This window comes from Electrona antarctica (assembly GCF_951216825.1).
Source record: "Electrona antarctica genome assembly, chromosome: 11".
In the NCBI taxonomy this organism is placed as follows: domain Eukaryota; kingdom Metazoa; phylum Chordata; class Actinopteri; order Myctophiformes; family Myctophidae; genus Electrona; species Electrona antarctica.
The window spans coordinates 46,524,341-46,541,403 of record NC_136792.1 but is presented as its reverse complement, the minus strand read 5'-3'; the positions used below and the strand labels follow the sequence as shown (position 1 = coordinate 46,541,403).

Below are 17,063 nucleotides of genomic sequence, written 5' to 3'. Positions count from 1 at the left end.
TACACACTGATTCAATCTGATCTTTCCATGACAACAGATGGTCTATTACTACTCCTAGGTATTTATACAAACAACCTGGTTGATCTGTTCACCATGGGGGATCTGTGTTTCTCTGGTGGTGCACCAAAAACAATCTCTCCTGTCTTTTTCGTGTTAATGATGAGAGCGTTATCACTCCACTTATCACTTATCACTTATCACTTATTTACTCTGTGTTGGTGCAGTCCAGGATCACTGGAACAATCTAGGAGAGAAATCAAAACTGTATTGTCTGAGTATTTTAGAATGTATGATTTCGTTTTTAGAATGTATGAATAGTTTATTTCTGCATTTTTTTTATATATAAATCTAAAACAGAACGTTAAAAAAAAGAAAGGTCAGACAGGATGACAAATGGATTACATAATGTAGGCACCACTCATTCGCACATGGCATACACACATAACACAATTATGCATGAATACACAAATACATTACACGATAGACACAGTCAGCCTTGTTAACAAATGATAACATTGTGCAGGAGGATGCTAAACGCACCCCAGTCTTAGTAGTGGTGCCAGCTCACGGCAGAAACATCTAAAGAGTTAAGTCTTAAAAAGACAAAATAGTGGCTGCACAACATATCAAATAGAGATGGAACCACATCTCTATTTGATATTCCTAAACTGTAATGTATAGACAATATCTTGGATAGATTTATTTGTCTTAGAGACAAGGAATTAACCTTCCAGAGTCTCATCAGCTATTCATGAGGTATAACTCCTCCCTAATAACCCAGGAATGTGAGACAGCTGATCCTGATTGCCCGCAACACTATCAGTATGTGATTGGTTGGCTGTTGAGCCCTGGCTCTATATGTGATTTTAATTGTTTTTCCATATACCCTGAAGAAGGCAGTTGTACTGCCGAAACGTTGGTTTTTACTCTGCATCCTAATAAATAATCGGCTCTTTGGCAATCAGTGTGTGCAGCCACTCTTTTGTCATTTTAAGACTTAATTCAACAAATGATAACATGCCACTCACAAACTTTGTAGTACATCCATATGAAGTTATTCAGAGCCACTAGTTTAGGATTCGCTTCCCTCATAGTGGAACCGTGCTGTGCATACTTGTATCATTTCTGTTTTTAAAGGCGGCTCTAGATAGTATTTGTGCAAACCTGGAGACATGAATACAAAAACCTGTTCTAAATTGTGGTATTGTGTTCTGTTCCAACAAGCCCCCATGCATTGGAAAGTGCTACACAAAGGCCTGACGCGGTGATAGATTTATTCATGTGAAGCAAATTTACATGTACGAAAATAAATCCTTGTGCCTTTGATGTGTGCATGTACCTTTGTTAGTTGCTTGTGCATCTCTGTGTGTGCATTTATTTACGCGTTCACATTGTGCGTGCGTGCGTGCGTGCGTGTTTGAAAAACTGTGTGTGTGCGTGCGTGCAATGCATGCCTGTGTATCTCATGCATGTGCACGTAGTTCAGTTTATTTATTTCCAGCTCTGTTGGACATCAAGGTACGTAAATACAAATGCAGTTTGGTCAAGACATAATCACAAAAAAAGGAAAGTCCAAGGCACAAGTTGTCAAGTCCATTTGACATGATTAAGAGTCCAAGATGCTGGAAAAGTGGACGAAATGAGCCCTATACCCCTGGCTCATTTTTGCAAAGAATAGAAATAAATAAATAATGATTACAATAAATTGACAGTGATTACATCACACTTAAAAAAAAAGTCATAATTTCATGTTGTATATTATTTACACACATTAACGACATACCCTCCCACACATGTGATCCTCGCTCTCTCTCACGCACACTCACAACTCTCTGATGTGAGGGTTAAGACAGCAAAGCTGTCTGCATGTAGTGTCTGTTTATTGACATCATGCTGACCAAATGGGTACCTCCAGAGAAAACTTGCGTATTGTTTTTTTTTATATTTTTTTTTAAAGAAAATGTGTGGCTTTCGCCTTTATTTTATATTTTTTATGGAGGGACAGATAGTAGGCTGACAGGAAATGGGGAGAGAGATGGGGGGGGGGAAGACATGCAGTAAAGGCTGTCGGGATCGGGAGTCGAACCCGCGGCACACTGCCAGACTGGATTACCAGCCAAGGTGCCTGGAACACTGAGCCACGGCCCAGAACTTGCGTATTGTTATGAGTGATAATGGCATCTGTTAAGCCATGGATCAAGCAGCTACAGGGGAACTGCTTTATCGAGGCAGGTCATATAGCCTTCGCTGTGACATCTGCAAGATTAGACAGCCAAAAGTTTCAGTTTTACGAGTCAGTCCGGAAGAGACATTTTGCGAGCATAGGCCTATAAACGTTATTATTTCACATTAGAAATGTACCACTCGGCCTGGGCCGTGTCTCAGCGGTCCAGGCACCTTGGCTTGTAATCCAGTCTGGCAGTGTGCCGCGGGCTCGACTCCCGATCCCGACGGCCTTTACTGCATGTCTTCCCCCCATCTCTCTCCCCATTTCCTGTCAGCCTACTGTCTGTCCCTCCATAAAAAATAGAAACATTAAAAAAAAGAAGAAAAAAAAGAAATGTGCCACTCGAAACCCTGGTTTGGCATAGAGGATTCTGATTGGTTGATGTGGCTGGCAGAACAGCTGAGCATCTTTATCTCCAGTATACACAAACAGTGGAACAGTGTCAACCAACCTTTTTGGTTTTTTTGTACATATCCACTGAGAGTGATTTGCACATCAGTATGTTTTCCACATGACTACAAGAGGTATAACATGACCATTTCCCGCTCAATGGATTTAACGCATCATGGTGGTGCACTGCATGCTCTGTTTATGACTCTAGTCTAAAATAAGAGTGTCAGAAACCCTGCCCCCATGGCAGTCCACAATTTACAATTTACAATTTAGGCATTTAGCAGACGCTCTTAATCCAGAGCGATTTACATTAGGCAAGAACAAAAGTATGGGAATACATCACATATATAAAATGCATTTATCAAGAAACATGCGTAAGCTAAGAACGTAACTAGAACATATCTATATAATGACACTATACATATTAAATATACATATATACTATACTATGCTATACATATGTACTATGATGTGCTATGACTACATACAATGCAATTATTGTGCTGTCTACATGACATGCTATAAGTCTGTTTCAAATGCTATCTAAGTCTAAAAAGTGCTATCTAAGGGGGTAGGATAAGTGCTATGGGCCATGATGGAGTCTGAAAAGGTGGGTCTTCAGACTACGGCGGAAGATTGGAAGTGATGCTGCAGTTCTGATTGCAACGGGGAGTGCATTCCACAGTTTTGGGGCCAGAAGGGAGAAGAGTTTGGGACGTGTGGAGCGTTGTCCCGGCGTTTTTAGTGAGGGTACTTCCAGCTTTCCTGCGTTGGCTGATCTGAGTGCGCGGGAGCACAGAGCAAGTCATTCCACTAATCCACTTCCCTAAATCCCTAATCCCTAAAATTATTATTATATACAACAGGTTGTTTCGAGGAAGCTGATTGGTTGAAACAGCATTCTTGCCGCGCTTAAACGGCAGTAGGCCTATAGGAATCAAAACAAATAATTCAGCTGCTCTGTTCTCCCAGAGCGCATGCAGACTGGGTTGCTAGGCTAGCGAGTTTCTTGGGATATTTGTGGTCGTAGTGGCTACATCTGTCATTAATGGTAAAATGGTAAATGGTGCATTTATATAGCGCCTTTATCCAAGGCGCTTTACATAGATTGTGCATTACATTCACCCATTCACACACATTCATACACCGATTGCGGCGGAAGCCATGCAAGGTACCAACCAGCACATCGGGAGCAATGGGGTTCAGTGTCTTGCCCAAGGACACTTCGACATGTAGACAGGAGGAGCCGGGATTCGAACCGCCGACCCATGGATCATTGGACGACCTGCTCTACCTCTTGAGCCACAGTCGCCCCATTCATTCATTAGAAAAATATGATTTTTTGATTGTGATTGTCTTAGTTTTTTTTTTTTTTACTTAATTTTTATTGATGAAAAGACAGACAAGATACATTCATTGAAATCCTATTGCATTATCACTGGGCTGAGAGAAGAGATCCCACTTTTCCCACTTTTTATAGAACTTATCCTCTTGTAGTCTAAGTATGAATGTTAGTTTTTCCATAACATACAGTTCCTCAGTAATGTCCATCCAATGTTCTTTCGTTGGTGGGTCCTGTTGGTACCAGCGTCGTGTGATCGCTTTCTTACTTGTCGCTAAGAGGATCTTGATTAAATATTTATCATGTATTAGAAACTTTCCCAGCAATAAGAAGGAACAAGTCAGAGGTATCTCAAAACACAGAATGGTCTCCAAGGTGGAGTGGATATCCTGCCAGTATTTCTGAATTTTAGGACAAGTCCAGAATATATGAGCGTGGCCCGCTCCCTTGTGGCCACACTGTCTCCAGCATGGCTGATCTGTTTTCAATTGTCTTGACTTAATTTTAGGTGTAATAAAGAATCTCATTAGGTTCTTCCAACAGAATTCTCTCCACATTCTAGAGTTGGTGGACGTAATTTGTGTTTTGCACATATTTACCCATTCCTCTGTAGTGATGGTAATCTCCAACTCTTTTTCCCAATTAGTTTTAATGTATTCTGTGGAGTTGGCCCTAGCTGAAACCAAGGCATTGTATACACTAGACACTACTTTTTTGGACTCTTGCTTATATGCCTGAATAAAAACCTGTATGAGATCGTTTGAGGCCACCGGCTCGGAAGCTTTCACCTCCCCCATGAAGTACTTGATACTTGAAGATACTTGAAGGTATCTAAAAAAATCCTTGTTATCTATACACATACACCTATTTTTCAATTGTTCAAAATTCAAAAACACATTGCCATTCATGGCAGTACAGTAAGAGGAAAAACCATACCGAGCCCATCGCCTGAAAGTTTGATCATACACACCAGGCTTAAAATCTGGATCGTAAGCGGGCCACCTCAACACCCTGATTGTCCTCTCCATTCTGAACTGTTTCACGACTTTGAACCAGATATTTAAAGTAAATATTGTGAATGGGTCTAAGATATCATAGTAGGACTTAGCCTGATCTTTATTCCCAATTAAAGTCTGAATAGGGATGTTGATTTAATTAATTTCCAAAGCTTTCCATTTTGCCTCACATTCATCATCACACCAACATATTAAAGGTCTTAATTGAGACGCATAATAGTAATCCCTCAGGTTAGGAAGGGATAGTCCCCCTCTTTCTTTAGGGAGTTGTAAAGTTTGGAATCTGATTCTCGTTTTTTTTCCGTTCCAGATAAATCTAGATATAATTTTGTCCCATTCACAAAACTGTTTGACAGGCACCTCCACTGGTAGAGACTGAAAGAAATATAATATCCTAGGTACAACATTCATCTTGACTGCTTCTATTCTAGAACTTAAGTCCAAGGGTGACAGAGACCATCTCTCTATATCTTTTTTAATTTGTGTGATTATGGGTTGATAATTTGCTTCATAGAGTTTAGATAGGTCCTTAGTCAACCTTATTCCCAGATATTTAATTGATTTCGAGTTCCAATTGAAAGGGTAACGCTCTTTTGTTTCATTTGAGGGCTTGTAATTATAAGAGAGTAATTATCTGTGTACATTTCCAAGGAGCTCATTAATTTGGGGAGGCATCCATCCGGATTTTTTAAATAAATTAACAAATCATCTGCATATAAAGCTAGCTTCTGCTCATCATCATTTATAGGGATTCCCTGTATTTGAGGGTCTTCTCTGATTGCCTGGGCCAGAGGTTTATAAAAATGGCGAACAGTCCTGGACTGCAGACGCACCCCTGACGGACGCCACGTGACTGTGAACTGGTTCGATAGGTGTCCATTTATTTTAACTCTTGCTGTGGGTTTTGTGTACAACGTTTTGAAACACCCAATTGATTCTTCAGTAAAGCCAATTTTTTTAAGTATCAGGAACAAGAAGTCCCACGAAACAGTGTCGTATGCTTTGAACGCATCGAGGCTTACTAAGACCGAGCTTATTTCATGTTGTTTTACGTGATTCATGACATGTAATGTCCGTGTGGTATATTTTGGAACCACATTTTATCAATATAGCCTAAATCATGTTAAAACTAGACAGACTAAATTCACATCTAAAATAGTAAGCCTGATAATACTATGGTCTCACCTACAGGACCAAAAGGCTAGACATTCAGTCACCATTCTTCACAGCTGGCACCTATGCTAAATAGCCAGGCCTACTTTGATCTAGGAGCATTCAGACCAGAGGTCTCCTGTTGTGCCTCCTAGCCCTGTCCTTCCTGGTGACCAATACCTTATTTAGACATGACCATTTTGGTATAGGGGGGTAGGGTAACCTGAGACCACCTTTGCATTTCCTGTTGTTGTCTCTGAATTGTATAAGGTCTACTGAAAATGTTGTAACAGTTAGTTCAGTGGCTCACACGCCGTGAGGCGGGTGGGCCAGTCCCATGGCTGTGAATGATGTCTTGTACTCTCTGCAAATAAAATGGAACTCCGGAGCAACTTTCATTCTGCCTTTGTCTCTGCTGTTGGCTTCATTCTCCGTCCAGAGTGTTTTTTAGTCTAAGTATTAGAGGTTTGTTCATGGGCTTTATAGAGAGAAAAGCACTCTCTCTTTGGAGTTTTTATACTTCAATTGGTGCGACGTAACCGGTGTCTTTGATGCATTTTTTTGCGTCAGGCAGAAGAGGGCCAGCGGGGGCTTTTGGATATTTCAGTCTAATTTTGGCGGTTGGGGGTTTGGTTTGATTTTTTCGGGGACGGCGTTCGTCTACAGCGGGAAGAAGTGGTCTTCTCTTCGGCGACAATGGAGGACAACGGCGCAAGCGGTGCGCTCCGGATCTCCGGTGTGGAACGGGGGGAGAGGCCCTCTACAGCGCGTCGACGGGGACCATGCTTCTCTTCACGTCTCGGCGGGGAGCAGCGTGTCTCCAACCCGAGGAGCGGCGATGCTCGGCGGCGATTCGAGGGGGATCCTTGGCTTCATCTACTCGGCGATCAGCGGTCTAAGGGAGGCGGAGGGCCCGCTTCTTCGGCTCGGCTCTGCTTGGCGGGGCGAGGCAGTTGCTCTACGGGCTACGCAGTCTGCTTTGGTGGCCATCTGCGGTTCTCGTGAATTCGCTTTGTCAGTCATGTGTTGCGATTCATGACTGAAGGGAGGGGGAGGTGTGTAGAATTCATTTCGAGATGGACAAGAGGACGGTGTCAAACAGCGGCCGTGTAATATGCAATGTACTGATCACACATTTGCAGACGACACGGGCCGAAAAAGGACACATCTCCGTGGCGGCGTCGAGGAACTGCAGCCTTGACTGCCCGTGCGTGATGACGATGGACAAAGAGGTTATGTATTATTGTGAAAGTGTTTTTAATTGCATACTAGACAAATTGGAAGAGAGAAATATATTGTTTTCAACATGGATTAGTAGGCATTATGTTGATTGTATGTTTTTGTCGTATAATTTGATAAGTTGAGTCATGAGTAGCCTACTTATGGAACAATGAGGTAATTTCCTAGAGACGTGTAGAGAATATTAGTTGAATATTGCTTAGACTCTGGCCTGTTAACGTATTTTTATACCTGAACTGCCCTAGTAGAGCAGAGTTTTATTTAAAGCATTATAAACGTATATGTTATGGCATGTCCTAAATTAAGCAGTGTGGTATAGGATGTTTTTTCGCTTTATAAGTGGTGTCTAGTATTTAATGTGTTGATTAGCAGGGTTGGGCCTGGCGGTCCCAAGCCATAAACACGCCCGATCTCGCTTATTTGTAATCAATCAACATTTCAGATTAGATTTTAATAGAACACTAAAAGATTCTACTGATGCTGAACCGAAATTTAGTTATGTGTAAAGTATGTAATGAGAATTGCCTGAAGAAGTTATGTAACCTTGATTCCGTTTGTCTCTGTAACCATTTGAATTCTAATGTAATTGTTTGTTTGTCTTAGGCCTATCTGTTGTTTTTAATTTTATCTTTTCTTAGTGTCAAGGGAGGCGGTCCAAATGTGGTTCCTTTTATTTTGTGATAAACGTGTAGTACGTTTAGCAAGGGAGGAATGTGGTATATTTTGGAACCACATTTTATCAATATAGCCTAAATCATGTTAAAACTAGACAGACTAAATTCACATCTAAAATAGTAAGCCTGATAATACTATGGTCTCACCTACAGGACCAAAAGGCTAGACATTCAGTCACCATTCTTCACAGCTGGCACCTATGCTAAATAGCCAGGCCTACTTTGATCTAGGAGCATTCAGACCAGAGGTCTCCTGTTGTGCCTCCTAGCCCTGTCCTTCCTGGTGACCAATACCTTATTTAGACATGACCATTTTGGTATAGGGGGGTAGGGTAACCTGAGACCACCTTTGCATTTCCTGTTGTTGTCTCTGAATTGTATAAGGTCTACTGAAAATGTTGTAACAGTTAGTTCAGTGGCTCACACGCCGTGAGGCGGGTGGGCCAGTCCCATGGCTGTGAATGATGTCTTGTACTCTCTGCAAATAAAATGGAACTCCGGAGCAACTTTCATTCTGCCTTTGTCTCTGCTGTTGGCTTCATTCTCCGTCCAGAGTGTTTTTTAGTCTAAGTATTAGAGGTTTGTTCATGGGCTTTATAGAGAGAAAAGCACTCTCTCTTTGGAGTTTTTATACTTCATCCGCCTTATATTGTCTTGTGTTTTGATTGTCTTAGTTTTAAGGGTAACTGTTGTATAATTGCAATATTACATTGAGGGTGTTCTTTATCGTCATTAATGCACTTCTGTGCTGCCTTTAGGAGTTCCTGCAGCATTGCAGGCGTGCATTAGTGACGATAAAAAACACCCTCTCGTGTAATTTTGCTTGATTAAAACGCACAACGTTGTGCTCGGGCGTGCCGAGCAATCACAGCATTCTTTAGATACATTCAACTTTCATTTAACAAGAACAAATGGACACAAATGTAATTCTGACTGGAATACTCTTTCTGATGCGTTTTATTTGTAAATCTGTGTATATAACATAATATCCCCTATCGAATCTCTTAATTACACCAACCTTGTTCACGCGAAGCAGTTTTTATCGGCTAAAAGGAATAGTTTGGTTAGAAACAAGCTGCGGCAGTCTAGCTAGTCTGCCCTGTCCGCCTTGTGATGCTAGAAGAGTGGGCACTAAGGAAGAGTGGGCACCTCCATGTAAATTTGTTGAAAATGATAAAAAAAAAAAAAAAGCAAAAATAATAAATAAAAATGGTCTTAGGTAATGTAATTTGAACATGCACGGTACATCATTATTTTCGCCTTTATTTTATGGAGGGACAGACAGTAGGCTGACAGGAAATGGGGGAGGGAGATGGGGGAAGACATGCAGTAAAGGCCGTCGGGATCGGGAGTCGAACCCGCGGCACACTGCCAGACTGGGTTGCCAGCCAAGGTGCCTGGACCATTGAGCCATGGCCCAGGCCACCCATCAACTTCTTTATGCTCCAAATGATTGGAACGCTACATCATTCCTTTTTCTACGAGTAAGGCCATTCCCACTGACCACTATCATAACTATAACTTTAAAAATATAGTTTTCAAAAACTCAAAGTGGAAGAGTTCAAACCAACTATTAAAAAATACAGTGGTGAACGATATAGTTCTCATTTTCTTTATAGTCTGTTATAGTGCTCAGTGTGACTGGCGCTTAAATCTTGCCTGCATGGGACAGTAAAAGATCCTCTTACTGCTGCATCCCCTTCTCTCTCAGCCATAAGCACTTGCCTCTCTGTAGACACATTTATGAAATGTATTCGGGAACAACAGAACAGCTTTTGGGCCTTTTTCTCTGATGACATTACACTGATAAATATATATAGATATAATGAATGTGCAGAACAGCCAGGGAACCAATTGCTAATTTGCAGTGTTTGACTTTGAAGTACACCTTTGTAATTTTAGGCAAATGACACCGTTACGTTAGGTGTGAGAAGGTAAAGCAGTAAAGGTTCAAGGAAGAACGTTTTCTGAAGTTCTTATACAGAATACGGAATTTAATACGGATATTTACATGTGCATTTAACACATACTACATACCAAGCCTACATTAGTAGTGCCAAAGTTTCTCCTTTATATTCAAGGTTTGTTTATACTAATATGACTAAAGACCTATATGTCATTTACTTTTCTAAAATAAAAAGATACGCAAATTGGTCCTTACACTATTTTTGTTTACAGATTACCAAGTCTTCTACTTCAAATACATATAAGCATTATCCTGCGTATGTAAATGTTACTCTGAAAGTGGACAAATTGACCCTTACAGATACATTTCTAAACATTCAGAGTTGAAATGATCAGGTGCAACTACTGTGCAGTTCTAGTACATCTTGGGATGAAGGCAGTTGCCTGGAGTTGCTGTGAAGGATCATGACTAGAATATAGATTTGACTTCTTTAATACGGTCGATGGAATTCATTCCACTCCATGAGATGTTCCCCATCCTAGCACAATTCACTCTGTTAAACTGTTAAATAAAATGGTAAATGGTGCATTCATATAGGGCTTTTATCCAAATCGCTTTTCATAGATTGTGCATTACATTCACACACCGATGGCGGAGGAAACCATGCAAGGCATCAACATGCACATCAGGAGGAATTAGGGGTTCAGAGTCTTGCTCCAGGACACCTCGACACTAACTCTAACTCTGATCGAACTGAGCCAGTGCCGCAAGAATGCCACATTTGTATTCTAAGCGGTGAAAGCAATACTGAGACTTGAAAGAAAGACAGCGTTAAGGAATGACAGAGGGTCACCACTCACCAGCCACTCTTGTGGTTTTCAAACCTTTTGTGTACAAGCCACACCAACCGGCAAGTCAAAATCGCAAGGCACACAAATTAATATATACCCCTGGAACTATTGCCAAATAATACGTTGAACAACTTAAACCCTAATACATAGTACATTCTTACATGTCGCATCCTGTATGAAAAATATGTTTTTCTATATACAGTAGTTACAGTAGTTACATTGCAATAATGTGGGATTGTCACAGAATCCCAAGGCACACTTCACAGCACACAAGTGTAGCTCGCGGCTCACTATTTGGGAACCACCGGTTGTTCCCAAAGTGGGGTCCGGGGACCCCTGGGGGTCCTTGAGGGAGTTTCAGGGGGTCCCCAGCTAAATGATACAGTTAGGAACCAAATGGACCCATATATAGGTCTGTAACGGGTCCATTTGGCTCCATTTGTACACTCAGAGTTAAATTAACTTTGATTTTACAATATACTTTGGGGTCCCAGAGATAGAAATGCCATTAACCCATGTTGGGCGAGAACCCATTTTGGTGTTAGCATTATGTTATACTTTAGCTATTGAAAAATAGCAGATCTACAAGCTCATAGCGCGCCACCGAGTGGCGCGCTACGAGCTTGTAGGTCTGCTATTTTTGAAAAATCGAAGAACGACTGACATAGAAACATAGCTTTTTCAGAAAACTGTCAGGATGTAGAAGACATTTTTAGAATCTGATCTCAGGTCAGAATGGGTTTAATGGGGGACCGTATGTATATAGCCTAATTCAGGTCAAACCGGGGCCATTGAAATGAAAATGGTTGAAAATCACTGCTGTAAAAATCTTCTCTTATGGGGGTCCTTCCTTGGCGTATATTTTGAAATGGGGGGCGGGGTCCGCAGGCTAATGAGTATCATTTTGTGGGTCCTTGACATGAAAAAGTTTGAGAACCACTGGTCTAATCCAGGGGTTCTCAACCCGTGGGTCGCGACCCCTCGGGGGGTCGCCAAATTATTTTGGGGGGGTCCCCAAATTATTTTCAAAAACAAAAACAAAAAAAAAATTGTTTTATACAACTGAATGGCTGGAAAATGGAAATGAAGAGTTTACATATAGTACACATAGTACATGCATACACCTTCCCTAGTGATTATATCTGGTTTCAGTATTTATTTATGGTGTATTGTCTCTATTATTAAGGTTATTGTAGCAGTCAATTTATATTGGGGGTCGGGAGGGGGCGGGGCGGGGGTCCCGAGACGTTGCCAAAGCATTTTCGGGGGTCCCCGGCCAAAAACGTTGAGAACCGCTGGTCTAATAATCCACTACACTTCTTTCAGACAGACCGCTTGGATTGTCTTTACTTGTGAAAGTGTCCCATAGCTACACACTTTATACAGGGTTCGATTTACTCATCTACAAGGAATGATCATGCACATCAGGAGCAATTATGGGTTTCAGAGTCTTGTGTCCAGGACACCTCGACACTAACTCTAACTCTGATCGAACTGAGCCAGTGCCGCAAGAATGCCAAATTTGTATTCTAAGCGGTGAAAGCAATACTGAGACTTGAAAGAAAGACAGCTCACCAGCCACTCTTGTGGTTTTCAAACCTTTTGTGTACAAGCCACACCAACCGGCAAGTCAAAATCGCAAGGCACACAAATTAATATATACCCCTGGAACTATTGCCAAATAATACGTTGAACCACTTCAACCCTAATACATAGTACATTCTTACATGTCGCATCCTGTATGAAACATATATATATTCTATATACAGTAGTTACAGTAGTTACGTACATTGCAATAATGTGGGATTGTCACAAAATCCCAAGGCACACTTGGACTTGTTTCACAGCACACAAGTGTAGCTCGCGGCTCACTATTTGGGAACCAAGGGAGTTTCAGGGGGTCCCCAGCTAAATGATACAGTTAGGAACCAAATGGACCCTTATAGGTCTGTAACAGGTCCATTTGGCTCCATTTGTACACTCTTTTTTACAATACGATTTTACAATATACATTGGGGTCCCAGAGATAGAAATGCCATTAAATGGGGGACCATATATAGCCTAATTCAGGTCAAACCAGGGGCCATTGAAATGAAAATGGTTGAAAATCACTGCTGTAAAAATCTTCTCTTATGGGTATCCTTCCTTGGCATATATTTTGAAATGGGGGCGGGGTCTGCAGGCTAATGAATGAATGAATGAATGAATGAATGAAAAACTTTATTCCGAACATGATAAAATTAGACAAAAGTCAAAGAATTAAATTAAGTGCAATATAGAACAAACAAAATAATATTCCCAAAACAAAAACAACAACAAAAAAAACAAGCCTCACTGGCTGCAAGTATAATTATTTTTATTTTTTTTACTTTTATATGTTCGGAAAGGAGAAGTAAAAAACGTATATAACCCTACCCCTTAATAACTTATTTCAGCGTCATCGCTTGACGTCAGTACATATACCAACATGGTATAAACTAAAAAAAACAGAGAAATTAAGTATGTTAAATAATATAATAGTGTAAGTCATGTATATTTATAAACATGTATATGCTCTATAATGTATTCTATTCTATATATCATATTATCAATAAAAAATACTTTATATATTTCATATAATACATACATTTGGCATATTATATATATATATATATATACATACAAGTACAATTATCTAAATGATATGTCTGTGTCATTGTAACTCTTCCTCTCTATACCTCATAATAATGCATTCTTTATGCATTATTCATATCTATTTTTGAACTGGTTCACACTTGAGCATTGCTTGAGTTCCACTTGCATACTGTTCCATAGTTTTACTCCACAGATTGAAATACAAAATGATTTTAGTGTTGTCCGAGCCACTCTGGTTTTTAGATTTAGTTCCCCCCTTAAATTATAGCCCCCCTCTCTATCAGAGAACATCACCTGAATATTTCCAGGGAGTTGATTATTCCTTGCTTTGTACATTATACGGGCAGTTTTATATTCTATTATATCCATGAATTTTAAAAGATATGAGTTTAAAAAATAATATATTAGTGTGATCTCTATATCCAGCATTATGTATAATTCTTATAGCTTGTTTTTGAAGTATAGTTATTGCATTAAGTGAAGTTTTATAAGTATTCCCCCAAACCTCTGTACAGTAGTTTAGGTACGGCAAAACCAGGGAACAGTACTGTTAAAATGATACTAATGAGTATCATTTTGTGGGTCCTTGAGCATGAAAAAGTTTGAGAACCACTGGTCTAATAATCCACTACACCTCTTTCAGACAGACCGCTTGGATTGTCTTTACTTGAGTGAAAGTGTCCCATAGCTACACACTTTATACAGGGTTTCGATTTACTCATCTACAAGGAATGATCAGGCTACTTTGCTGTTGTTGTTTGAATCAAAGCCTATATCATTCAGGCCTTCGAGTTGTAAGAACAAAATAACGTTTGAACAACAACAACACAGGCACGGGATTGGGAATGAAGGAAGGAGACAGACGGAGGAATAGGACGATGTGGGACGAGTGTGAAAGAGAGCGAGGCTTGCAGATGCGACACCGTCTGTGACAGTCGGTGAAGAAGAAGAAATGATGTGTGGAATTGATCTTGTTAACTTGAGGCAGTGGTGCAAGACCAATCACATGACGCAGCGCCCAAAGCTGGGCCACACACAGAGAGAGAGAGAGAGAGAGGTAGGGCTGGAAGAAAGGAAAGGGGGAAAAGGAGGGAATAATGGGTTGGTTGAAAGAAGAAGGGGGGGGGGGAGGAATGAGGGGAGCCGGCATGATGAAAGGACAAAATGCTGACAATGTGTTTAAGAGCAGATTAATTGAAAGAACATTGCTATTGCTATAGGGGCGACTGTGGCTCAAGAGGTAGAGCAGGTCGTCCAATGATCCATGGGTCGGCGGTTCGAATCCCGGCTCCTCCTGTCTACATGTCGAAGTGTCCTTGGGCAAGACACTGAACCCCAAATTGCTCCCGATGTGCTGGTTGGTACCTTGCATGGCTTCCGTCGCCATCGCTGTATGAATGGGTGTGTGAATGGGTGAATGTAATGCACTATCTATGTAAAGCGCCTTGGATAAAGGTGCTATATAAATGCACCATTTGCTATTGAAGGACAATGCAAATATAAGAGAGAGAGAGAGAGAGCAGACATGCCTGAGAGAGGGTGAGAAGAAGAAAGCGAGAATTTGTGTGTGTGGCGAACTATCTGTGTGCACGAGGAGTGAGTGTGTGTTCGTGCGTCTGCGCACATGTGATGTGTGTGCTGTGTGTGCACATGTGAGAGATCAAAGAGAGTGTATGCATACATTCATGTGTAAGCGTGTGCGTGAATGTGTGCACGTGCCTGACGTGTGTGTTTTTCGTATGTAGCGCGTGGAAGGAACACGTTATTCCCACCAGTTCCTTTCCCCTCCAACATCATATTTAAACTTTTTGTTGTTTTTTTGTTGTCCATTTTCTAAAATATTTGAACGTGAAATGTTGGCTTTATAAATATTGTACCAATGAAGAGTATTAAGTACATTAGATCCATTGGAACACCGGTTCTTTTTTCGGGGACTGCCCATACACCCGAAGTCCCGTTAGTCCGAACATGCGGAAAGGTTGTCGAACATGCGCTGTGGTTATTTTAGGGTTAGGGTTAGAGATGGGGTTAGTAATTTCGGAAAAATGGTAGGTCGGAACAATGACATGTTAGTGTTAACCTTTTTTCTATTTCCTTTTCCTGAAAAAGTAATGGTTTTGGACATATTGCCCGTCATGCCCGACATTGACAGATTGTGTGAGTCTATAGCTGAATTCCAATATCCCAAATCTCAGCCACTGTTGTTGTTGTTGTTGCGTTGAAATTGTGCGACAATCGTGTAGACATCACATAATGTCAGTATCCGAATGCTAATCATTGCGCTTTGTTTATTAGCAGAGTTCAATCTACCGGTATTCAGGCCACGTATTTAAAGACCTCCATATGTGAAGTCCACAAGATGGTCGTCCGGTCACCAATTTCACCGAGTGTGCGAGTGGCTGTAATCTTGGGTATTGGAACTTGGCTATGAGTGAGTGAGAGAGTGATGTGGGAGCGGTTGTGGTTCTGGTTGCTGAGTCGTCTTCCTGTCTGTGTTGACAGAGTTCCGAGAGGCGTTCAGGTGTTGAACTGAGTCGTCTTCCTGTCTTGTGTTGGCAGAGATCCGAGAGGCGTTCAGGTGTTGATCTGAGTCGTCTTCCTGTCTTGTGTTGGCAGAGATCCGAGAGGCGTTCAGGTGTTGATCTGAGTCGTCTTCCTGTCTTGTGTTGGCAGAGATCCGAGAGGCGTTCAGGTGTTGATCTGAGTCGTCTTCCTGTCTTGTGTTGGTAGAGATCCGAGAGGCATTCAAGTGTTGAACTGAGTCGTCTTCCTCTCTTGTGTTGGCAGAGATCCGAGAGGTGTTCAGGTGTTGATCTGAGTCGTCTTCCTGTCTGTGTTGACAGAGTTCCGAGAGGCGTTCAGGTGTTGATCTGAGTCGTCTTCCTGTCTTGTGTTGGCAGAGATCCGAGAGGCGTTCAGGTGTTGATCTGAGTCGTCTTCCTGTCTTGTGTTGGCAGAGATCCGAGAGGCGTTCAGGGTGCTGGACCGCGACGGCAACGGGTACATCTCCAAGCAAGAGCTGGGCATGGCCATGCGCTCACTGGGGTACATGCCCAGCGAAGTGGAGCTGGCCATCATCATGCAGAAACTAGACATGGACGGTGAGTCATTGACTGATTCCTAAACAATGACGAAACAACATCTAAAATGATTATGTTTTAATAATATTGTTCCTGCTTTTCTAAATACTGACAACCGGGTAAAGAAGTCATGGACTGAAGCTTTAACCGTGGCTTTTATACAACAGTATATGAAATATCCGTAGACTACTGCTTCTGAACATGTTGTTAGTTTGACCACTGCAAATGCTTAAAATGATTATTGAAAACCGCTGGTGCATTGAGAGCTTGTAGATTGGCTGTTTTCGCTGGGCAGCAATGCTTCCGTAGAAGACATGCTGGCTTTTATGGAATCCAAACTCTTTAATGTTAATACACACGCACGCACGCGCACACACGCACGCACGCACACACACAGACACACAGACACACACACACACACACACACACGCACACACACACACACACACACACACACACACACACACACACACACACACACACACACACACACACACACACACACACATATACACACACACACACATGCACGCACACATGCACGCGTGC

The 17,063-nt window shown here is 41.5% G+C and overlaps 1 protein-coding gene across 1 annotated transcript in view; it reads left to right on the top strand.

The window, feature by feature from the left end:
* caln1 (calneuron 1) overlaps positions 1-17,063 on the top strand; it is a gene marked incomplete at its 3' end in the record, with an annotated part of 101,030 nt that overhangs the window by 22,332 nt on the left and 61,635 nt on the right. Inside the window, exon 3 of the mRNA XM_079514743.1 lies at positions 16,392-16,535. Coding sequence (XP_079370869.1) covers positions 16,392-16,535 — 144 coding nt within the window. The remainder of the gene's footprint in view (positions 1-16,391; positions 16,536-17,063) is intronic.